The sequence below is a fragment of the Leucoraja erinacea genome, chromosome 25 (assembly GCF_028641065.1).
Source record: "Leucoraja erinacea ecotype New England chromosome 25, Leri_hhj_1, whole genome shotgun sequence".
Classification (NCBI taxonomy): domain Eukaryota; kingdom Metazoa; phylum Chordata; class Chondrichthyes; order Rajiformes; family Rajidae; genus Leucoraja; species Leucoraja erinaceus.
Genome location: NC_073401.1, coordinates 31,623,507 through 31,648,995, shown reverse-complemented (window position 1 = coordinate 31,648,995; position 25,489 = coordinate 31,623,507). Strand labels below are relative to the sequence as shown.

Here is a 25,489-nt window from a genome sequence, read left to right as displayed (position 1 = left end):
TTACAAAATTCTTAAGGGGTTGGACAGGCTAGATGCAGGAAGATTGTCCCGATGTTAGGGAAGTCCAGGACAAGGGGTCACAGCTTAAGGATAAGGGGGAAATCCTTTAAAACCGAGATGAGAAGAACCTTTTTCACACACAGAGTGGTGAATCTCTGGAACTCTCTGCCACAGAGGCTAGTTGAGGCCAGTTCATTGGCTATATTTAAGAGGGAGTTAGATGTGGTCCTTGTGGCTAAGGGGATCAGGGGGTATGGAGAGAAGGCAGGTACGGGATACTGAGTTGGATGATCAGCCATGATTATATTGAATGGCAGTGCAGGCTCGAAGGGCCGGATGGCCTCTACTCCTGCACCTAATTTCCATGTTTCTATGTATATGGTGCTCCCCCCTCACTCATTCAGTAAAGAAACAAACTAGTCGCACCTGCCTGTGTTCAGCCCATATCCCCCCTAAACCTTCCTGTCCAATGCTGTTCTTGTACCTACCTCAACCCATCTCTGACATCTCGTTCCATACACCCACCACCCTTCAATTCCTCTCACCTAAACTCTTATGTCCTTTAGTTCTTGATCTCTTTACTCCATCTACCCCCTCCATCACAATGAATATTGATCACATGAATGATTTTAGAATGGAGCAGGAAGTCTACGTTTGGCTAATATGTATCCGTAAACAAACTGATTTTTGCCCTCACTGTCAGGTTGCACTTCCCACAAAAGTGACCACGCTTCCCAGGATTTATTTGAAGGGTTTTTATGCAGAGCTGCCAAGTATTTTGTACAGAAATGCGATAAGAATATGGATGTACAGATTTGCTTTGTAAAATATGGAATTTCTAAAAATCAGCCCCACTTCCTGGTTCATCTTGCTGCTTAAAAATTGCAAGGATATAAAATCATACTGTAACTCTGGATGATTAGAACTAAAACAGATGAAATCTATTAGTATTTTAAATTTCAAGATGTGGATGATTATTTTTGTAAGCTTCGATCTGTCTGTCCTGCTTTAAACGCTGTCAGTTTAGCACCTTTGAATTTAATTTAATTTTTTTATTTGTTTATTAGAAGCAATTGTACGAAAAGGATAAGGCGATGGGAGCGTCAGCAAGCTATTGTACAAGCTTCATTTTTAACCCGGATAACCAAAATAATTTTTTTGACAAGAGGTCGGAAGTGGGAAGTTGAAGTGCTGAGCCACCGGGAGGTCGGCTTGGGTATTGCGGACCGAGCGAAGGTGTTCGGCGAAACGATCGCCCAACCTCCGCTTGGTCTCACCGATATAGATCTGCTGACATCTAGAGCAGCGGACGCAATAGATGAGGTTGGAAGAGATGCAGGTAAACCTCTGTCGCACCTGGAACGACTGCTTGGGTCCTTGAACGGAGTCGAGGGGGGAGGCAAAGGGACAAGTGTTGCATCTCCTGCGGCCGCAAGGGAAAGTGCCCGGGGAGGGGGTGGACCGAGAGGGAAGGGAAGAATTGACAAGGGAGTTATGGAGGGAGCGGTCTTTGCGGAAGGCAGATATGGGGGGAGATGGGAAGATGTGGCGAGTAGTGGGGTCACGTTGGAGATAAGGCGATCGGCGTCACAATTATTGTACAGCTTCGTTTTTAACGTTATAACCAAAATAATTTTTGAAAAAAAGGAAAACAAAGGAAGAAGGAAAAGATGAAGAAAAAAGAAATAAAATACAAGAGAGCAGGAAACAGACCCCTAAGGCCCAAGCTACCAAAGCAGTGCAGAAGTAAATAAGAAAAGAAAAGATGGAGATATACCTTCCCCTCCTCACCCATCCCTTGCATCGATTTAAATTTGTGCTTAACCATTCTGTTATTGCAGAAATTCAGTAAAAGGTAACCATGTCTTAAGAAATTGAGCTGTTTTTTCCCGCCAAGATAAGCCTAATGTTTTCCAAATGTAGTGTCTCGGACATATCCGCAATTCACATCTTCACTGTAGGGACCGACCGGTGTCTGATTACAAAATTTGAGTTAATTTTTTCGCTGTCATTAGTCCATAATTGAGGAAACGTCTTTGAAATATCGTTAGCTTAGAGCAGGCCTCTGACATACCTAATGTGATCAGTTTTATATCTGGTTCCAATTTAATTTTAAGTATTTTGGAGAAGATATCAAATATTCCCCTCCAGAAGTATTGTAGCTTTATACAGGAAGCGAAAGAATGGGTTGTAGTGGGAATTTAAACAAACAGCGCTATGGGATATAATTATAGCTCTACCAGCTGGAGCGCTACTGTCTTTACATAGCGCTATAGGCCGCAGCGCTGTGGGTCATAGACTGTTCAGGGAGGGTTAAGGAGAGAGGGAGGGAGAGAGAAAAAACGGAAGGAGAGAAGGCGGGAAAGAGGGAGGAAGAGATGGAGGGAAAGGGAGGCTTCCAAAATGGCTTCATCATCTGGTGCCAAAAGCAAGCAGCCGTTCAAACAGTAGACAAAGAGATGGCAATGAATGTCAAGGTGCATAGAAGACATGCCAATCGGTAGCAAAGTTATGCATTCTTGTACTCTTACATGGGTATGACCGCACAATAAAAACACATTTTTTCCAGCAAAATGGCACAGTGTAAAAATACTAATTTCCTCAGCAAAATACAGATTTTCAGGTAGAATACTGAAATGCTTGGCAGGTGTTTATGACAGTCCAAGCCCATCTATGCAGAACATAAGCATTAGGCAAAAGGTCACACACACACAGCAAGTCTTTGCCTTGTTAACATAATAGAATGAGAGAAGTTGAAGACTACTTCATACACTTCCTTAATCAGCCAGATCCTACCATGTCCTAGCTACACAACCCGGCCTCACATCCACACTTCCATTTGTGAGCTATCTGGAAACCTTGGGGGCAATTTCAAAAACCCCTTATGTGGAGTTTCACATTCCCTCCATGGAAAGTCAGTTCTCCCCCGCCCCCCCCAAAAAAAAAACACACGGCCACAGCAATGGCTGCAAGCATTACTGGGGTGGTTAATAAAAACAATATCTTTTGGAAGCAATGCTGAGCACTTTAATGCCACAATTCATGGAGTCATTTGGAATACAACTTTATTAAGATCACAACTTTATGATCTAAACCAAAAGTTAACAAAAAGTAGGAATGACATTAACATACAACTTGAAACGATGTATTGTGATTTTACTCGTATCATAAATTAAATTATGCATACACTCAAATGTTGCAGTTTTTGAAGTTTTAGTATCAAGTACACAGGTCTAGGTGTGAAGAATATTGTCATACTGCACAGCATTCACTCCCAATTTCAACTCCTTTAGCCTCCCTAAAGATTATAAGCATTTAAGCTCTGTTCAGCTAATTAACGGGCAAACACTGCATCACATGACAGCTGCCTATAAAACTAGGCTGCTGTGTTCGACTCCAGCCTCTAATTCACAGGTCATCATCCTCATCTGGCAATGCAGTGTCTTGAGCAACCTGGAACGTGAAAGTAAAGGCAGACATTTTAGTTAAAACAGTCCACAGGACACTCTGTACTCGTAAAGAATAATGGCTCAAAAAGTAACACTATTCAATGTGAAGTCCACAAGCCACCTCCCAAATTTACACCCTATTCATTTTACAATGAAAAGTCAATTATGATTCTTCAATGTAACCTATAGAAGTATATCAGGAATTTTTTTTATTTTTTATAAAGAGCTTGGAAAAACAAACTTGCAGATAAATTAACATCAGACCAATTAGATTTTATTTTTAAACCCCCACAATGTAAATCTCTTTGGCCAATTCATCTGTTTAAACAAAGATAGAATCTGCACCACTCACAGTGCCCTCCATAATGTTTGGGACAAAGACCCGTCATTTATTTATTTGCCTCTGTACTGCACAATTTGAGATTTGTAATAGAAATAGAAATTTTAAATTTCATGTGCGATGCTCCGCTATTCCCTGGGAAACGTCTTTTCATTTTGCACGGTACAACTGTTGCTTGCAAGATGACAATAAAGGTTGATTGATTGATTAAAAAAAAAAAAATTTTTAATCACATGTGGTTAAGTACACGTTGTCAGATTTTATTAAAGGCCATTTTATACATTTTGGTTTCACCATGAAGAAATTACAGCTGTATTTATACAGTCCCCCCACTTCAGGGCACCATAATGTTTTGGGACACATGGCTTCACAGGTGTTTGTAATTGCTCAGGTGTGTTTAAATGCCTCCTTAATGCCGGTAGAAGAGCGCTCTCAGCACCTAGTCTTTCCATCACATTTGGAAACTTTTATTGCTATTTATTAACATTTAGACCAAAGTTGTGCCAATGAATTTAGGAGATTGAGAGGGGATCTTATAGAAACTTACAAAATTCTTAAGGGGTTGGACAGGCTAGATGCAGGAAGATTGTTCCCGATGTTAGGGAAGTGCAGGACAAGGGGTCACAGCTTAAGGATAAGGGGGAAATCCTTTAAAACCGAGATGAGAAGAACTTTTTTCACACAGAATGGTGAATCTCTGGAACTCTCTGCCACAGAGGGTGGTTGAGGCCAGTTCATTGGCTATATTTAAGAGGGAGTTAGATGTGGCCCTTGTGGCTAAGGGGATCAGGGGGTATGGAGAGATGGCAGGTACGGGATACTGAGTTGGATGATCAGCCATGATCATATTGAATGGCGGTGCAGGCTCGAAGGGCCGAATGGCCTACTCCTGCACCTAATTTCTATGTTTCTATGAAAGTCAAAGAAGCCATTATGAGACTGAGAAACAAGAATAAAACTGTTAGAGACATCAGCCAAACCTTAGGCTTACCAAAATCAACTCTTTGGAACATCATTAAGAAGAAAGAGAGCACTGGTGAGCTTACTAATTGCAAAGGGACTGGCAGGCCAAGGAAGACCTCCACAGCTGATGACAGAAGAATTATCTCTATAATAAATAAAAATCCCCAAACACCTGTCTGACAGATCGGAAACACTCTTCAGGAGTCAGGTGTGGATTTGTCAATGACCACTGTCCGCAGAAGACTTCATGAACAGAAATACAGAGGCTACACTGCAAGATGCAAACCACTGGTTAGCTGCAAAAATAGGGTGGCCAGGTTACAGTTTGCCAAAAAGTACTTAAAAGAGCAAACACAGTTCTGGAAAAAGGTCTTGTGGACAGATGAGACGAAGAATAACTTGTATCAGAGTGATGGCAAGAGCAAAGTATGGAGAAGAGAAGGAACTGCCCAAGATCCAAAGCATACCACCTCATCTGTGAAACACGGTGGTGGGGGTGTTATGGCCTGGGCATGTATGGCTGCTGAAGGTACTGGCTCACTTATCTTCATTGATGATACAACTGCTGATGGTAGTAGCATAATGAATTCTGAAGTGTATAGACACATCCTATCTGCTCAAGTTCAAACAAATGCCTCAAAACTCATTGGCCGGCGGTTCATTCTACAGCAAGACAATGATCCCAAACATACTGCTAAAGCAACAAAGGAGTTTTTCAAAGCTAAAAAATGGTCAATGGTCAAATGGCCAAGTCAATCACCCGCTCGGAACCTAATTAAGAATGCCTTTTGAAGAGAAAACAAGCATAAGCTAAAGATGGCTGCAATACAGGCCTGGCAGAGCAACACCAGAGAAGGCACCCAGCAACTGGTGATGTCCATGAATTGTAGACTTCAAGCAGTCATTGCATGCAAAGCATATGCAACAAAATGTCATTACATGACATTGCTGTGTCCCAAACATAATGGTGCCATGAAATGGGGGGGGGGACTATGTATAAACACTGCTGTAATTTCTTCATGGTGAAACCAAAATGTATAAAAATGGCCTTTATTAAAATCTGACAAAGTGCACTTTAACCATGTGTGATGTTTTCTATTACAAATCTCAAATTGTGGAGTAGAGGCAAATAAATAAATGATGTGTCTTTGTCCCAAACATTAAAGAGGGCACTGTAGATGGATTTATATACATCAAGCTGATGTGTCGAGGAGCTGCAAAAATGGGTGTACATGAGGCAGAATGATTCTACATCCCCCTCAGCTCATGTACAGCTCGCCCATTAAACATTGGAATTAGTCTCATTATATTTGAAAAAGCTGAATGTAAATGGTTAAATACAAAAAGCAAAGCCCAGTTCATTCACAAATTAAACGAGTTTGCCCAGCAATTGCATGATTTCCTTCTCCTTCACACCCATTCAGCTCCGTAAAAGACAGAACAGTGGGTTCTGATCGACTTTGGCGGGTGGTTTCAGCAGACGCTGCCCACCATGTCATCCCACGAGTTCAGTAATCAAAGCACTTCATTGCGCCCCATCGCCTCACCTGATAACAAGTGCTGCCAACCACTGCAGCACGGCTTCCAAATCCAGGACATTTCACAAGTTGCAAAGGAAATGGAACTGGGGAAATTGTTAGTTTGCTGGCCACACCCAAAAAGCTAACCAGTCACCAAGTGAACTCGTAAACAAAAAATAATTAGTCAGCACAGTAACCAGACTAATGCTTCTTTAGATCTTTACCAAACTAGAATCACTGACAGTAAAGGCACAAATAACAGCTGGGCACAGGTTTGCAAAATACAGACTCCCACCCCTCACAATCCAGTAAGGATTGGCTTCCTAGGCACACTACATGGTTCTAGTGTTGGATTTGGAAAGGGTTGGAATCTAAAACAAAGTGTCCACTAACAATAGACAGTGAACAGATGGCAGACCTCAGTGCTGAAAGACCTCCCTCTCAGCACCCACTGCCAACGTTGGCAGATCTGCAAACATACCGAACATTGACAGACGGCATACCTGAAGGTTTTTCTTCCTGTGGAAGATGATAGATTTGGCCTTCACTTTTCTGTCTTTAATGTCAACTTTGTTGCCGCACAAGACGATGGGGATGTTCTCACACACTCGCACCAAGTCCCTATGCCAGTTAGGCACATTCTTGTATGTCACCCGCGAAGTTACATCAAACATGATAATGGCACATTGAGCTGTTAAAGAAATAGCAAGTAAGAACCCCAGATACTATCAGAAATACCATCGTCAGGAGCTCCGGGGTTTAAATCCTTACCTTGAATATAGTAGCCATCACGGAGACCACCAAATTTCTCTTGACCAGCAGTGTCCCACACATTAAATCTGATGGCACCTCTGTTAGTATGGAACACCAGAGGGTGAACTTCAACACCCAAAGTAGCTGCAATGGGAAAGTCAACACATTACTCCAACATCCACATTCCCAGGTGAATATGACAATGGGCAGCTGTCAAATGACATTGTCCAGCATGATGTGAAAATGAAACATAGAAGGCAGCAAGAATCCACTCTTGGACAGTATGGGTTGGTGTAATGACAGTGCAGACCCAGAATATGAAGCAATTTACCCAGATGTATATAGTATGGAAACAAGCCCATCAACATAAACGCATCCATGCTGAACAAGTGCCTTCCCATTAGCCTGCATTTGGCCCATACCCCTCTAACCATTTCCTATCCATGCACATCCAAGTAGCTTTGAGAGATTTTTTGCAGAATCTTTGTATCTATAAAAATTATAAAATAAAAGGCAATATAAACTAAACAGCACGTCTTCATTTAAAAAGTGAAACAAAAAAGCTTGGTGATATACTTGCATGGGGTTACTAAGGGGCCTTAAATAGAGAAAACTGCTACAATGGACCACAGTTATGAGGCTCTAGGTTGTACAACACCTTGGTAAAGTACTAGCAAGTGATCTGCAGACAATTCTGGAGCACAGGACTGATTCAAGACCTTAAATGTACTAGGTTGCAACCATAGAGCAACCAGTTAAAAATAGGTTTACGCTGCAGCCGTTTTCAGAGCAGCAATATATTCAAATTATTGGTGAACATCAGCAAGATTGGTTCAGCAACTTCTCTCGTGATTGGGTCAGTCAAGTAAGTTCTGAAGTAATTTATAAGCAACTTTAAAAATCTCATCGTTGATCTAGAATGGGGCAAATTAAATATTTAAGGAAACAAACAGGAATAATTTCCACGCTTATGAAAGTGTGGTCATTCCTCACCAATGAAAGGTGTGAGATGAATTGAAATAGGCTTGTCAAGAATCAGAAGATAGGCACAAAAGGCTGGAGTAACTCAGCGGGCCAGCATCTCTGGAGAATAGGAATAGGTGACGTTTTCGGTCGAGACCCTTTGCAGACTGAGAGTCAGGGGAAAGAGAAAGGAATCAGAATAGCTACCTGCATCGTGTCACTTAAAGCACTTACCTACATACTTCTTTTCAAATTCACCAGTCAAATGGCGCTTCACAAAAGTAGTTTTACCGGTACCACCATCTCCAACAAGTACAAGCTACAAGAATAATGATTCAGTCAGTATCTTTTAGTGAAACAGATTTAACCAATAAGGCAGGAAAGCACAATTCATGACATGCAATAAAGTAGCCCTGCCTACACATTGGGAAAAGGGTTCATCTTCCTGCTATTGAAACCACCCAGAATACAGCTAAACATGCAGTTAAGTATAGTCACATTCACTAATGTCATTATTCCTTTTGGAATCAATTCCTCTATTGGCATACTTCTTGCCTTTTATTCCATTCCATATTGAATTGAATTGAATACATTTTATTAGCCAAGTACTCACATACAAGGAATTTGCCCTGATGCTCCGCTCGCGAGTAACAACACGATATACAGCAATTAAAGATAAGACATTATAATTTACACATGTGAAGAATGAAATAAACCACCAGAGCAAAGGGAGGCTACAGACTTTTGGTTATTGAGTAGTTAATGCTTGCGGAAAAAAGCTGTTTTTATGTCTGGCGGTGGCAGCTTTGATAGTCCAGAGTCGCCTTCCAAAGGGAAGTGCTTCAAAGAGTTTGTGGCCAGGGTGAGAGATGATCTTACCCGCTCACTTCCAGTTCATCAATGGAGGGAAGTTTGTAGCCAACAACCTGCAGCCTCCGGATGTCGTGCTTGGTGCTGAGCCAAACCAGACCATGATGGGGAAAGTGAGGACAGCTCTATGGTGGCAGTATAAAACTGGACCATCATTGCCTGTGGCAGGTTGTGTTTCCTCAACTGCCACTGGAAGTACATCCTCTGTTGGGCCTTTTTGACTATGTAGTTGATATCACCATTGTCAAGCCACACTCAACAATTTGCTCTAGTTAATATAACCCATAGGTCTAACCTTACAGCAATCCCAGGGTGCGCGGGCAGGTCACATTTGAGAAGACTGACAGTCCCTAAACAGATCATGTGACAAACACATCATAACTACATCCAAATGACCAAAGATGAAGGAAAACTGATCAAACAATTGTACTCCCACTCCAGTCCAATTACTCCCTAAAAAACATCCACAAACACAACCAACAGCCAAAAGAACTATTTATTTTAGATCATTTGAAGAGTATTATAGATATTAAAACATGCACTGCTGGGTCAACACATGGGGCAATACAACATTTTGTGGGATACACATCTAAGTAAATAATGCCTTAGCACAGGGGACCTCCAGCTACGAAAACCCAACTTTACCAAAACATTTAGTCTTGATCATAGAGCCATGGAACACAGAAATAGTAGACACAAAAACCTGGAGTAACTCAGCGGGACAGACAGCATCTCTGGAGAGAAGGAATGGGTGAAGTTTTGGGTTGAGCCTCAGAAGGGTCTCGGCCAAAAACATCACCCATTCCTTCTCTCGGGATGCTGCCTGTCCCGCTGAGTTACTCTTAGCTTTTTGTGTCTATCTTCGGTTTAAACCAGCATCTGCAGTTCCTTCCTACACAGAAACGGGTCCATCAGCCCAACTTGCCCCATCTACGGTAGTCCCACCTGCCCAGGTTTTTACCAATATCTTTCTAAACGTTTCATAGCCTTGTACCCGCCTTTTAAATTGTTGTAGTACCTGCCTCAACTACTGTTGAGTAAATCACTCATATTCACAGATCTGGTATAACAGTATTTATTGAGTGACATATACAATGCACTACAGCATGTTACTCCTACCATGCAGCAGTACTAACTAACAGCACATGTCACGTTGTGATAACATGAATGGTGTGATAGTAGATGGAGCACTACATTGATGAGTAAGTAATGTAACCAATCTACAACTACCTCTGTTTTTAAGAAGGAACTGCATGGAAAATCGAAAGTACACAAAAAAGCTGGAGAAACTCAGCGGTTGCAGCAACATCTATGGAGAAGGGTTAGGTTTCGGCCTGAAACTTTGCCTTTTTCTTTCGCTTCATAGATACACCTGCACCCGCTGAGTTTCTCCAGCTTTCCCCATCATCTGTTTTAAAGCCCTCTAGGCATTAAAAATACAAGTCTACTGGCTAAAATGAAATATTAGTAAAATACAAGTTTATGAATGATATTTTACATTGCACTGGTTTTGGTACAGGGTAGGGTAAGAGTGATGCTCAATAAAACTACAAGTACATACAAGTCTGGGGTTCCTGGGTTGGGACAAGGACCGCTCGCAGCCTGGGCCAGAGGGCGGGAGAGCGGTCCAAGGGGTTAGGAGAGAGGATGGAGATGTTAGGGGAGAGGATGGTGGTGTTAGAGGAGTGGGTGGAGGTGATGGGGTTAGGACGATGGGGACGGGCGGCGGCTCCTTACCTTGAATTGGACTTGAGGTTCTCCCTGGTCTCCCATAGTTTGTAACTGCGAGGGAAAGAGAGTACACGCGGTGAGCGGCGGCCTGTTTCTCCTTCCCTTCCCCCTCCTCCCTCCACCTCCCCGTAACAAAGACACCCCGCCAGCCCCGTGTGTGTCCACGCCAGCCCCAGCCCCGTGTGTGTCCGCGCCAGCCCCAGGCTGTGTGAGCCCGCGCTAGGCCGCGGCCCGCTTCCCGCCATTGTTCAGGCGCGGCCCCGCGGGGAAGAGGAGGCGGCCCGGACACACGCAGCGACCCCGGGCCCTGGTTGGGGACTACGGGTAGGCCAGGCCAGGCCCGGCCGGGCGCGGGTGGATGAGGCCGGGGCCTAGAGCCCGCGCTGCCCGCCGCCTGGGCCTTGGCCTGGGGCTGAGCCTGGGGTTGGCGCGCTGCGGCTCGGCGCGGCCCGGTGCTGGGCGGCCGGGGTTGGGGTGGAGGGGGGAGGGTGGTCAGGCCACTGCCCCCGGTGATGTGGGGGGCCCGGGAACGCGGCGGTGGTGAAGGGGGGGGTCCCGGTACTCCGGTCACCGCCACAACCCGCCCGCCAGCCTACCTTCCAGAAGCGTCTATCGCTCAAAATGGCCGCTCCAGCCTCTAGTAGCCTGCTGCCCGCACCACGTGACGTTCGGCGCGGCGCGTCCCCGACCTCGTCGTGCGCGTCCCCGACCCGTCGTGCGCGTCCCCGCCGGCCGCGGCGCTGCGACTGAGCATGCGCGCCGGAGGGGGCGGGCGCGGTAACGTACGTGCGTGCGCGCTCTCGCGGTGGCGTGCGTACGCGCGCGCGCGGGCGAGGCGGCGTCACCGCGCATGCGCGGGGCTGTTGGCGGGCACATGGCAGCGGCTCCTTGTTCCCCGGGGTTGTTGCTGCTGCAGTGGCGCGGTGGCGCCGCCATGCAACCGTGCAGGGCATGCACTACTGCCGCCATGCAACCGTGCAGGGCATGCACTACTGCCGCCATGCAACCGTGCAGGGCATGCACTACTGCCGCCATGCAACCGTGCAGGGCATGCACTACTGCCGCCATGCAACCCTGCAGGGCATGCACTGCTGCTGCCATGCAACCGTGCAGGGCATGCACTACTGCCGCCATGCAACCGTACAGGGCATGCACTACTGCCGCCATGCAACCGTGCAGGGCATGCACTACTGTCCCCATAGAAAATAGGTGCAGGAGTAGGCCATTCGGCCCTTCGAGCCTGCACCGACATTCAATACGATCATGGCTGATCATCCAACTCAGTATCCCGTACCTGCCTTCTCTCCATACCCCCTGATCCCTTTAGCCACAGGGCCACATCTAACTCCCTCTTAAATATAGCCAATGAACTGGCCTCAACTACCCTCTGTGGCAGAGAGTTCCAGAGATTCACCACTCTGTGTGAAAAATGTTGTTCTCATCTCGATCTTAAAAGATTTCCCCCTTATCCTTAAGTTGTGACCCCTTGTCCTGGACTTCCCCAACATCGGGAACAATCTTCCTGCACCTAGCCTGTCCAACCCCTTAAGAATTTTGTAAGTTTCTATAAGATCCCCCCTCAATCTGCTAAATTCTAGCGAGTACAAGCCGAGTCTATCCATGCAACCGTGCAGGGCATGCACTGCCGCCGCAATTCAACCGTGCAGGGCATGCACTGCTGCCGCCATGCTCCTGGGCATTTGCAATGCAGGACCTCTGACATAAAAATGAGAATTAAAAACCTGCAAAAGTGCAGCAGGTCGGGCAGCGTCTGAGAAGAGAGTTCAGGGTACAGTTTACATAGAAACATAGACAATAGGTGCAGGAGTAGGCCCTTCGGCCCTTCGAGCCTGCACCGCCATTCAATATCATGGCTGATCATCCAACTCAGTATCCTGTACCTGCCTTCTCTCCATATCCCCCGATCCGTTTAGCCACAAGGGCCACATCTAACTCCCAATGAACTGGCCTCAACTACCTTTTGTGGCAGAAAATTCCACAGATTCACCACTCTCTGTGTGAAAAATGTTACAATTATGTTGAAAAGTGGCCCTTTTTGATTTTTGCTCTGGGTTTGTCTGCCTGCCGAGGCCCCCCTAGATCTCGATGTCCTCAGCTTAAGCTTGTGATGCGTAAATCCGGCCCTGCATCTGCCCACTCCCCCAACCTGTCTAAGTCACCCTGCACTCTCATAGCATCCTCCTCACAGTTCACACTGCCACCCAGCTTTGTGTCATCTGCAAATTTGCTAATGTTGTGATATGGTTACGATAATGATAGTGTTAGTGCGCGGGATCACAGGTCGGCGCGGACTAGGTGGGCCAAAGGGCCTTTTTCCGCGCTGTATCTCTAAACTAAACTAAACTCTCGCTGCACCAGTGTTTGCTGCATGCATTACCTCAGACCTAATGCCTCTATTTCCTCCACATTAACCAGTTCAACTGCACAGGTGATCGATGGTCGGTGTGGACATGGTGGGTGGAAGAGCCTGTTTCCATGCTAGATTTAAACTAAACTAAACCAACCACATCTGGTAGAGGGCAGTTTCACTGACGACCCACCCACCTGGAGGCGGAGAGAACGGCAACATCTTAGACCAACCACCCTTCATCAGATATGTTGAGAAGCATCAGGCTCTGGAAATACCCTGCCCATTACTCATAGAGTGATACAGTGTTGTAACAGGCCAGTCGGCCCAACTAGACAACACTGTCCCACCTGCCTGCGTTTGGTCCACATCCCTCCCAACCTGTCCTATGCATGTATCTCTAACTTTTTCTTAAATGTTGGGATAGTCCCAGCCTCAACTACCTCCTCTGGCAGCTTGTTCCATACAACCACCACCCTCTGTGTAAAAAAAGTTACCCCTCAGATTCCTATTAAATCTTTTCCCCCTTCACCTTAAACCTATGTCCTCTGGTCCTCAATTCCCCTACTTTGGGCAAAAGACTCTGTGCATCTACCCTATCTATTCCTCTTATGATGTTATACATCTCTATAAGATCACCCCTCATCCTCCTGTGCCCCAAGGAGTAGAGTCACAGCCTACTCAACCTCTCCCTATAGCTCACACCGTTTAGTCCTGCAACATCCTTGTAAATCTTCTCTGTATCCTTTCCAGCTTGACAATATCTTTCTTACAACATGATGCCCAGAACTGAACACAAAACTCTAAATACGTCTTATACAACTGCAACATGACCTCTCAACTTCTATACTCTGACTGATGAAGGCCAATGATGTGCCGAAAGTCTTTTTAACCACCTTATCTACCTGCGACTCGACCTTCAAGGAACCATGCACCTGTACTCCTAGATCCCTCTGCTCTACAACACCTCCCAGAACCCTACCATTCAATGAGTAGGTCCTGCCCATTTTAGTCATCCCAAAATGCAACACCTCACATGTTTCTGTATTAAATTCTATTAACCATTCCTCAGCCTAACTGGCCAATCGATCAAGATCCTGCTGCAATCTTTCACAACCATCTTCACTTTCTGCAAATAATTATATCATCCCACTTTTATATCATCTGCAAACTTACTAATCTTGACATGTATGTTCTCATCCAAGCACATGCTGTGCTTACTCTACCTACAAACCTGCCCACATTGCTGCTCATCATTCCCTCATCCCACATTCCTCTCATATCCATGCCCACATCTGCCCACAATCCTGTACATGTCCCTGCCCACATCTGCTCCTCTCTGCCCACATCTGCTCCTTCCTGCCCACATCTACTCCTCCCTGTCCACATCTGCCCACATCTGCTCCTCCCTGTCCACATCTGCCCACATCTGCTCCTCCCTGTCCACAATTGCCCACAGTTTTTGCTCAATGGTCTGGTTTACTGAGAATAACGAATACTTTATTGTAGAAACAAGGAACTGCAGATGCTGGCTTACCAAAAAAAGAGACACAAAGTGCTGGAGTAACTCAACGGGTCAGGCATTTCTAGAGAAAATGCATAGTTGACGTTTCAGGCCGGGTGCCTTCTCCTGAGTCTGAAGACGAATGGCAGAAATGGACACTTGAAACGTGGTGACTCGTGTACTGTCTCAGTATCGTCTACTGTTCCCACACTACAATCACAGCACCCCTTGTACTTGGACATGAGCTTGCTTATGCATTGTAATATTTTACTGAACTGTCTGCAAAACAAGGAATGTCACTGTTTCTAAGTACATGCGGTGCTTACGTACCATTCAACTACAGATTAAGAGAAACATTATACAAACTGCAGATGTTTGAAATGTGAATGAAAATCAGCAAATGCTGAAACATTTGCCACAGTTGCAGCCTGACCTGTTGAGGATTTCCAGCGGGATGTGCTGGAAGGAATGTTGCATCTGACCCACAGAGGTCCCCACACCCACACGAGTAACTCATTCTCATTGCTCTGAGTCATTCACCATGTCTCTGGTGTTTAGAAGGATGAGAGGGTTTCTTATTGAAACATATAAGATTATTAAGGGTTTGGACACGCTCGAGGCAGGAAACATGTTCCTGATGTTGGGGGAGTCCAGAACCAGGGGCCACAGTTTAAGAATAAGGGGCAAGCCACTTAGAACGGAGATGAGGAAACACTTTTCTGTTCTGTAGTCATGCCTACTATGTTCTGTTGTGCTGAAGCAAAGCAAGAATTTCATAAGAAATGAACTACAATAGACTATTATAATAATTATTATTGCACTGTTACTGTTTGGGGTTTTTTTCTGAGCTTATTATATTATTTATTGTGATTACATATTCTGTTGTGTTGCATCAGAAGAATTTCATTGTTCTATCTGGGACACATGACAATAAAATACTCCTGACTTGATCTTTACAAGAGATCCTTGGGGCAGGTCCTGGGCCCAAGCAACAGCATAATCAAGGACCAGTCTCACCCCGGTCAATCCCTCTTCTCCCCTCTCCCATCAGACAACAGATACAGAAATGTGAAAACGTACACCTCCAGATTCAGGGACAGTTTCATCCCGGCTGTTATCAGGCAACTGAACCATCCTACCACCAACAGGAGAGCAGATCTGAACTACTATCTACCTCATTTGGAGACCCTCGGACTATCTTTGCTCGGACTTTACTGGACTTTATCTTGCACTAAACGTTATTTAAGTTATTCCCTTTATCATGTACCTGTGGATAGGTTGGTTGTAATCATGTATTGCCTCTCCATTGACTGGTTAGCACACACAACCGAAACCGGACAGAACAAACTACACCAGGTCCTGGCGGTCCTGCAGTAGCTGCCTCAACTCTAGACACCCCAAATACTCGCCACGTCCCACAGCACCAACACACACAAGGAACCCAATGGCATCCCGGGTAAAGGAACCCTCTTTATTGGCAACCCATCCACCACCTTAAACACTGAAGAAGGATCCCCAACTTGAAACTTCACCTATCCACACAGATGCTGCCTGGCCCGCTGTGTTTTAGTCGAGATCTGTGGACCCTCCCTCCCCCCACCTCCACAGTGACCGCAGATTTCACCGTCTACACATCGCACCGCGGTTACTCGCCCAGGCTGGTCCGACAGATCCCCCCACCCCCACCCCCGACCGTGGACCAGAATAGCCTTGCAGGGGAGCACCACCGTCCGCAGGTTCCCCACCAAGTCACGCACCATCCTGGCTTGGGGCTGCGGGCGGGGCCTGTTGCTATGGGGGTGTGGCTGGAGGCGGGGTTTTGGGCTTGGTGGGTGGGGCCAGGGTTTATGGGGGCGTGGGGGTCTGCGAGGGGCGGGGTCTGTGTGTTTGGGGGCGGGGTCTGTGGGGCAGGGGGGGGGGTCTGTCTGTGTGTGTGTGGGCGGGGTCAGTGTGTGGGGGCGGGGTCTGTGTGTGTGTGTGTGGGCGGGGTCAGTGTGTGGGGGCGGGGTCTGTGTGTGTGTCAGTGTGTGTGGGCGGGGGGTCAGTGTGGGGGGGCGGGGTCTGTGTGTGTGGGCGGCGTCTGTGTGTGGGGGCGGGGGTCAGTGTGTGTGTGGGCGGGGTCTATGTGTGGGGGCGGGGTCTGTGTGTGTGTGGGCGGGGGTCTGTGTGTGTGTGTGGGGTGTGGGGTGGTGTGTGTGGGGTCTGTGTGTGTGTGTGGGGCGGGGACAGTGCGGGGGCGGGGTGTGTGTGGGGGCGGGGTCAGTGTGTGTGGGGGGGGCGGGGTCTGTGTGTGGGGGGGGGGGGTGTGTGTGTGGGGCGGGGTCAGTGTGTGTGTGTGTATGTGTGGGGCGGGGTCAGTGTGTGGGGGCGGGGTCTGTGTGTGGGGGCGGGGTCTGTGTATGGGGGGCGGGGTCAGTGTGTGGGGCGGGGTATGTGTGTGTGGGGGGCGGGGTCAGTGTGTGTGTGTGTGTGGGGGCGGGGTCAGTGTGGGGGCGGGGTCTGTCTGTGGGGGCGGGGGATGTGTGTGTGTGTGTGTGGGGGCGGGGTCTGTGTGTGTGGGGGGCGGGGTCTGTGTGTGTGGGGCGGGGTCTGTGTGTGGGGGGGGGGGTCTGTGTGTGGGGGCGGGGTCTGTGTGTGTGTGGGGGGGCGGGGTCAGTGTGTGGGGGGCGGGGTCTGTCTGTGGGGGGCGGGGTCAGTGTGTGTGGGGGCGGGGGGGTGTGTGTGTGTGGGGGCGGGGTCTGTGTGGGGGCGGGGTCAGTGTGTGTAGGGGCGGGGGTCAGTGTGTGTGGGGGCGGGGGTCTGTGTATGGGGGCGGGGTCAGTGTGTATGGGGGTGTGTGGGGCGGGGGTCAGTGTATGGGGGGGGGGGTCTGTGTATGGGGGCGGGGTCTCTGTGGGGGCGGGGTCTGTGGCGGGGGTCAGTGTGTGGGGCGGGGTCAGTGTGTGTGGGGGCGGGGTCATGTGTGTGTGGGGGCGGGGTCAGTGTATGGGGGCGGGGTCAGTGTGTGGGGGCCGGGGTCAGTGTGTGTGGGGGCGGGGTCAGTGTGTGGGGGCGGGGTCAGTGTGTGGGGGGGGGGTCAGTGTGTGTGGGGGCGGGGTCAGTGTGTGGGCCGGGGTCAGTGTGTGTGGGGGTGGGGGGTCAGTGTGTGTGGGGGCGGGGTCAGTGTATGGGGGCGGGGTCTGTGTATGGGGGCGGGGTCAGTGTGGGGGGCCGGGGTCAGTGTATGGGGGCGGGGTCTGTGTGTGGGGGGGGGGTCTGTGTGTGGGGGCGGGGTCAGTGTGTGGGGGCGGGGGTCTGTGTGTGTGGGGGTGTGGGGTCAGTGTGTGTGGGGGCGGGGTCAGTGTGTGGGGGCCGGGGTCAGTGTGTGTAGGGGCGGGGTCAGTGTATGGGGGCGGGGTCTGTGTGTGGGGGCGGGGTCAGTGTGTGTGGGGGCGGGGTCAGTGTGTGGGGGCGGGGTCAGTGTGTGTGGGGGGGGGTCAGTGTGTGTGGGGGCGGGGTCAGTGTGTGGGGGCGGGGTGTGTGTGTGTGTGGGGGGGCGGGGTCTGTGTATGGGGGCGGGGTCTGTGTGTGGGGGCGGGATCAGTGTGTGTGGGGGCGGGGTCAGTGTGTGTGGGGGCGGGGTCTGTGTGTGTGGGGGCGGGGGGTGTGTGTGGGGGGGGGTCTGTGGGGGGGGGTGTGTGTGTGGGGGGGGATCTGTGTGTGTGGGGGCGGGGTCAGTGTGTGGGGGGGGTGTGGGGGTCAGTGTGTATGGGGGCGGGATCAGTGTGTGTGGGGGCGGGGTCAGTGTGTGTGGGGGCGGGGTCTGTGTGTGTGGGGGCGGGGTCAGTGTGTATGGGGGCGGGATCAGTGTGTGTGGGGGCGGGGTCAGTGTGTGGGGGCGGGGTCTGTGTGTGGGGGCGGGGTCTGTGTGTGGAGGCGGGATCTGTGTGTGGGGGCGGGGTCAGTGTGTGTGGGGGCGGGGTCAGTGTGTGGGGGGCGGGGTCAGTGTGTGTAGGGGCGGGGTCAGTGTATGGGGGGGCGGGGTGTGTGTGGGGTGGGCGGGATCAGTGTGTGTGGGGGCGGGGTCAGTGTGTGGGGGCGGGGGTCTGTGTGTGGGGGCGGGGTCTGTGTGTGGGGGCGGGGGTCTGTGTGTGTGGGGGCGGGGTCTGTGTGTGTGGGGGCGGAGTCAGTGTGTGTGGGGGCGGGGTCAGGGTATATATGGGGCGGGGTCAGTGTGTGGGGGGCGGGGTCTGTGTGTGTGTGGGGGGCGGGGTTAGTGTGTGTGGGGGGGGGGGTCAGTGTGTATGGGGGCGGGATCAGTGTGTGTGGGGGCGGGGGTCAGTGTATGGGGGCGGGGTCAGTGTGTGGGGGCGGGGTCTGTGTGTGTGGGGGCGGGTTAGTGTGTGTGGGGGGCGGGGTCAGTGTGTATGGGGGCGGGATCAGTGTGTGGGGGGGCGGGGTTAGTGTGTGTGTGGGGGCGGGGTCAGTATGTGTGTGTGGGGGCGGGGTCAGTGTGTGGGGGCGGGGTGTGTGTGGGGGGGTGTCAGTGTGTGGGGGCGGGGTCTGTGTGTGTGGGGGCGGGGGTGTGTGTGTGGGGGCGGGGTCTGTGTGTGTGGGGCGGGGTCTGTGTGTGTGGGGGCGGGGGTCAGTATGTGGGGGCGGGGTCAGTGTGTGGGGGGCGGGGTCATGTGTGTGTGTGTGGGGGCGGGGTCTGTGTGTGTGGGGGCGGGGTCAGTGTGTGTGGGGGGGGGGGGTCTGTGTGTGTGGGGGGGCGGGGTTGTGTGTGTGGGGGGGCTGTGTGTGGGGCAGGGGGTAGTATGGGGGCGGGGTCAGTGTGTGGGGGGCGGGGTCTGTGTGTGTGGGGGCGGGGTCTGTGTGTGTGGGGGCTGGGGGTCAGTGTGTGGGGGCGGGGGTCTGTGTGTGTGGGGGCGGGGTCAGTGTGTGGGGGCGGGGTCAGTGTGTGGGGGCGGGGTCAGTGTGTGGGGGGGGTCTGTGGGGGTCAGTGTGTGTGGGGGCGGGATCAGTGTGTGTGGGGGGGGGGGGTCTGTGTGTGTGGGGGCGGGGTCTGTGTATGGGGGCGGGGTCTGTGTATGGGGGCGGGGATCAGTGTGTGTGTGGGGGCGGGGTGTGGTGTGTGTGGGGGGGGTGGGGGTCTGTCTGTGTGGGGGGGGGGTATGTGTGTGTGGGGGCGGGGTCAGTGTGTATGGGGGCGGGGTCAGTGTGTATGGGGGCGGGATCAGTGTGTATGGGGGCGGGGTCAGTGTATGGGGGCGGGGTCAGTGTGTGGGGGCGGGGGTCTGTGTGTGGGGGCGGGGTCAGTATGTGTGGGGGCGGGGGTCTGTCTGGGGGGGGCGGGGTCAGTGTGGGGCCGGGGCGGGCGGCAGTGCGCAGGTGCGTTGCCGGCGGTGGGGAGCGGGTGCCGGCGCCGCCATGAAGGACCGGCTGGGGGACCTGCGGGCGGTGAGTGAGGGATAGGGAGGGCGGGATGGATGGGCCGAGTGGGCCGGGCCGGGCACCATGAGGCGGGGGGGCGGGGGGAGACCGGGCCCTCAGGGGAGTGGCCTCTCCCCGCCCGATGCCAGGACCGTTACCCGGGGCTGGAGCGTCGAGGCCCGGCTCCCGTTACCGGCGGCGCCGCCCCCTTCTCTCTCTTCCTTCTCTCTGCTCCCTTTCCTCTCTCCTCTCTTTCCCCATTCTCTCTCTCTCTCTCCCCTTGCCTCTCTCCTCTCTCTCTACCCTCCACCCTCCTTCTCTCTCCTCTCTCTCTCTCTCTCCCCCTTTCTCTCTCCCTTCTCCCTCTCTCTCTCTCTCCCTCTCTCTGCTCTCTCTCTCTCCCTCCCCTCTCTCTTTCTCTCTCTCTCTCCCTCTCTCCTCTCTCTCTCTCCCTCTTCTCTCTCTCCCTCCCTCTCTCTCCTCTCTTCTCTCTCTCTCTCTCTCTCCTCTCTCTCTCTCCCCCTCTCTCTCCCTACTCTCTCCCCTTCTCTCTCTCCCTCTCTCCTCCCCTCCCCTTTTTCTCTCTCTCCACCCCTTCTCTCTCTCTCTCTCTCCCCCCTTCTCTATACCTCCCTCTCTCTCCCCTCATTTTCTTCCCCTCTCTCCCCCTCTCTGTGTGCCCCCTCCTCCCTCTCTCTGTGTGCCCCCCCCCCCTCCCCTAGAGCCTACAGACCAATCCCCTCTACCCCCGCTGTATTTACCCCACCCCCCCTTGATCCCAAACATTGGCCAGACTATCCCCCGGGGGGGGTGGGGAATGTTGTGTGTCTGGGTCGGTCAGTCTGTGGGGTCAGCTGGGGAGGGAGGACTGTCGGGAAGTTGAACCACAGCTCGAGGTACATGGTGGATTAACTGGCAGAGTCGGGGTAACTCGCACTGCGTTCACTCTGCTCCACAAAGTAATGAGTCTGGTGTTGTTATAAGTTGTAAAATGTGTATTGGTGTTGTCCTACACTCTCTGTAAGACCAATGTTAGTCTGGTTTCAGATAAGTTTCACTGCCGTATGCATTGAAACCAACAATGAAATTCTTACAGGTCTGTAAACACTACTCGTAGATAACGCAATAAACAAAAGAAAGTTCAACAAATTAAAATAAGCAATGTTAGTTCAAAACAAGAACCCAAAGTGGCCAGTGCAGCCAAGATATTAATGAAGTTGTTGGTGTTTGTTTGTGGGGGTTGTTGGCAAGAAGCTGATCCTGAATCAGGAGGTCCAGGGTTTTTGAATGTCTCTAACTTACTCCAGGATGTTGGAGAGCACATGATATCCAGAAACCTTGTTAGCGTGGAGGAGGGCTGAAGGATAGATTGGCACTGATGTCCTTGGAGTGCCGGAGGCACAGGCCTGACCGTACAAAGGTTTATAAACTCACGAGGGTAGATAAGGTGGATAGCCAGAGCCTTTCCCCTTAAGGTAGTAGAGGATTTAAGGTGAGAGGTGAAAGATGAAATGGGACCTGAGGGGCAAGTTTTTTCACACAAAGTGGTGGGTTTTTGGAACGAGCTGCCAGAGGAAGATGGAGAGACAGATCCGATCAAAATATTTAACTGATTTTTAGACGGGTATGAGGTTAGTGATGATTTAGAAGGACCAAGCACTGGCTTGGCCATCGCTTCGCCCAACACCTTCCCATTAACCAACCTGATCTCCCGGTGGCCCAGCACTTCAACTTCCCCTCCCATTCCAAATCCGACCTTTCTGTCCTGGGCCTCCTCCATGGCCAGAGGGAGTCCCAGCGCAAATTGGAGGAGCAGCACCTCATATTTCGCTTGGGTAGTTTACACCCCAGCGGTATGAACATTGACCTTCAATTTCAGATAGTCCTTGCTTTCTACCTCCTTCCCCTCCCCTTCCCAGCTCTCCCACAGCCTCAGTCTCCGTCTCTTCCTTTCTTCTTCCCACCCCCCCCCCCCTATCACCACCACATCAGTCTGAAGAAGGGTCTCAACCCGAAACGTCACCTATTCCTTTGCTCCATAGATGCTGCCTCACCTGCTGAGTTTCTCCAGCATTTGTGTCTACCTTAGAAGGGCATTGACTAACTGCAGGTGAATGGGACTAATCAGCATGGAGCACTTGGGCTGAAGGGCCTGCCTGTATCCATGCCGTAGAATCCATGCTGTAGCTCTTTGTGAACTAGGAAGTGTGGTAGCCAGTTGGTTGTGGAAATTGGATGCAATCTTGGTGCTGCATCAAAAACATGGCTGAGATTTATTGAACGCCGTTGTAACAGGCAGCCTCTGGCTAACGTCCCAGCTAAGGCCTCTACTTCCTTAGGTTTAGGAAGTTCAGCATGTCCCCTACAGCTCTCAGCAACTTCTACAGATGCACCATAGAAAGCATTTCACTGGGATGCATCACAGCACGGTTTGGGAACAGCAAGACCGCAAGAAACTGCACGGAATTGTGGACAGTTGCAGCCCTGACCATCGCACGAACCAACCTCCCGTCTATCGACTCTGTTCACACGTCATGCTGCCTCGGCAAGGCCAGCAGCGTAATCAAGGACCAGTCGCACCCTGCCACTCCCTCTTCTGCCATCGGGCAAGAGGTACAGAAGTGTGAAAAGGCACACACCTCCAGATACAGGGACAGTCAGTTTCTTCCCAGCTGTTATCAGGCAACTGAACCATTCTATCACAACCAGAGAGCGGTCCTGAACTCACTGGTGACCCTCGCTCACTACCTCACTGGTGACCCTCACTCAGACTATCCTTGACTGGACGTTGTTGACTTTACCTTGCACTAAACGTTATACCCTTACCATGTATCTGTACAGCTGTGGACGGCTCGATTGTAATCATGTGTTGTCTTTCCGTTGACTGGTTAGCACGCAACAGAAGCTTTTCACTGTACTGAGGTACACGTGACAATAAACTGGACTGGACTGTACCGTGCCCCCCCCCGCCCCCAGGGTAACTAGACCCTCACACAGAGGGACACAGAGAGATATGTGAGCAGTGAGAGTGTTTGTGCCTCGCAGTGCGAGCGAGTGTTGACCACAGTCCCTCCGGAGGATGTGACTACCTGTGGGCTGTGGGGCGGCTCCCAGCCACACTGCGGTTTGAAAGGAGTAATATTTGTGCTGTCTGTTGGTTGCGTGAGATTATTATCTCTTGTGTGTGAGTCGTGTCTGCGGTCGCGCTGCTGGCCCGCGGGACGTTGATGCTTGACCACCTCAGGCCAGGGTGACCCCTGAACCCTGTAGCTGTGGACGCAGCCACCCCCTCCATCATTGTAATTACCCTCTCATAACCTCGGCTTCTGAAGACTCAAACATTGTGGCAGGAAGTGGGTTTGTGAATAGACTTGCAGGGACGGGGGGAGGGGGAGGGGGGGGGCTTTGGGGCAGAGTCTCCAGAATGTTGGGGTCCAGGCACCAGCATCATTATCTGTGAGGGGAAGGCAGGAATGGCAGGAATTAGGGACCAGAGGGTTGAGGTATGAACGTGGGTGAGAAGGAGTCAGGAGGAACTCAGTGGGTCGGGCTGTGGAGGGAATGGACAGGTGAGGTTTCAGCCCTGTGTCGTTTGTACTGGAAGATGTCGGTCGCCTCAGAGCCCGCTGTCAGTGTTCGGTGGGTGAACAGAACTGCCGACTGAGTGTGTGGTTTCTATATGACAAATCCTGCAGCAATACTCTTGACAGGCACATTTATCTTCATACATATGAAGAAGAAGTTGGAAGAAGGGTTCCAACATCCAGAGATGCTGCCTGACCCGCTGAGTTACTCCAGCACTCTGTGAAACGTCACCTATCCATGTTCTCCACAGATGCTGCCTGACCCACTGAGTTACTCCAGCACTCTGTGAAACGTCACCTATCCATGTTCTCCACAGATGCTGCCTGACCCGCTGAGTTACGCCAGCACTCTGTGAAACGTCACCTATCCATGTTCTCCACAGATGCCGCCTGACCCGCTGAGTTATGGTGCAGCAGCATCTATGGAGCGAAGGAAATAGGCAACGTTTCGGGCCGAAATCCTTCTGGAAATAGGCAACGTTTCGGGCCGAAACCCGGAAGGGTTTCGACCCGAAACGTTGCCTATTTCCTTAGCTCCATAGATGCTGTTGCACCCGCTGAGTTACTCCAGCACTCTGTGAAACGTCACCTATCCATGTTCTCCACAGATGCTGCCTGACCCGCTGAGTTACTCCAGCACTCTGTGAAACGTCACCTATCCATGTTCCCCACAGATGCTGCCTGACCCGCTGAGTTACTCCAGCACTCTGTGAAACGTCACCTATCCATGTTCTCCACAGATGCTGCCTGACCCGCTGAGTTACTCCAGCACTCTGTGTCATTTTTAAATAGAGAAATATCCAGCTTTTAATTGGGATGAATGGAGTACACATGTACAAGTGGGTGGTGTTGCAGCTTGGAGTGATCTCACTGTGGTGAGGGGGGTGGGGGGGAACTGGGTGTTGCCCTTGGCCTTGGTACAGCCGGCTCTGAGCTGCTGTTACAGGAACACTTGAGAGAACCACAAAGAACACGAGGGCGGGGAAAGTTGCTGATGAGGTGAGACGAGCTGGAGAGAGTTGAGCGTAGAGCAGTGTTGTGTCGGGACCACTCTGTGCCACACGCACGCACGCTCTGCCTTGTCTGTGTTGGAGATACTCTCCATTTCACTCCCGGCCTGCCGCACCCCCCCCCCCCACTTTGTAACAAGTCACGTTTGATGAAGGTGGGGGGTGTATGAATGTTTCTGCGGTCAGGGGTAGCGTTACCCAGGGCAGAGTTGCCACCAGCTGCAGACGGAGGTTTATTCAAGTCTTTACCTCCCCGTGGCCAGTCCCCGCCCGCGAGTCACAAGTGCCTGCCATCCCCCTCACTCACACGCCAGACCTATCAGTGTGTGTCAGCTACACGGTGCCAGCAGCTTGCCACTGATGTCATTGACATATACAACAGTATCACTGTAGAAGCATCACTTACAGAGAGTGATTCACCAAACTGCCGGGGTTTGCCAGGGTCGGTGTGCCAGCGCAGTGGGAAGGGGAGGTGGGCAGGGGATGGAGCTGCTGCCTGGTATCAGAGCGAGGTGGGCAGGGGATGGAGCTGCTCACACACAGTGCTGCAGTACATCAGCTTTTGTTTTATTGTCCAGCACCAGTGGAAACGAGGGTTTTATTGTCATACTAGACCAAGTGGGACGCCTTGGCTCACGTCCCCCACAAGGCACGTTTCTGGGGGGGGGGGCTGTGACACAGACACAAACGCGCGCGCGCACACACACACACACACACGCACACACGCACACAAAACAAACCCACCTTGCCCACACCGGCCAACATGTCCCATCTACACTAGTCCCACCTGCCTGTCCATATCCCTCCAAACCTGTCCTAGTCATGTACCTGTCTAACTGTTTCTTAAACTTTGGGATAGTCCCAGCTTCAACTACCTCCTCCGGCAGTTTGTTCCATACACCCACCACCCTCTGTGTGGAAAAGTTACCCCTCAGATTCCGATTAAATCGTTTCCCCTTCACCTTAAACCCATGTCCTCTGGTCCTCGATTCCCCTACTCTGGGCAAGAGACTCTGTGCATC

At 51.0% G+C, this 25,489-nt stretch overlaps 2 protein-coding genes across 2 annotated transcripts in view; one reads left to right on the top strand and one right to left on the bottom strand.

Annotated features, from left to right (window-relative positions):
* The window catches only part of ran (RAN, member RAS oncogene family), a 117,288-nt gene extending 105,992 nt beyond the window's left edge, over positions 1–11,296 (bottom strand). The window contains exons 1-5 of the mRNA XM_055655537.1: positions 11,186–11,296; positions 10,596–10,640; positions 8,223–8,307; positions 7,044–7,169; positions 6,776–6,963 (exon numbers count right to left, since the gene is read on the bottom strand). Coding sequence (XP_055511512.1) covers positions 6,776–6,963; positions 7,044–7,169; positions 8,223–8,307; positions 10,596–10,631 — 435 coding nt within the window. The 5' untranslated portion in view covers positions 10,632–10,640; positions 11,186–11,296. The remainder of the gene's footprint in view (positions 1–6,775; positions 6,964–7,043; positions 7,170–8,222; positions 8,308–10,595; positions 10,641–11,185) is intronic.
* Positions 11,297–19,806: 8,510 nt separating this feature from the next.
* Positions 19,807–25,489, top strand: part of LOC129709256 (syntaxin-2-like) — a 33,886-nt gene continuing 28,203 nt past the window's right edge. The window contains exon 1 of the mRNA XM_055655500.1: positions 19,807–19,900. Within this exon, the coding sequence (XP_055511475.1) occupies positions 19,871–19,900 (30 nt within the window). The 5' untranslated portion in view covers positions 19,807–19,870. The remainder of the gene's footprint in view (positions 19,901–25,489) is intronic.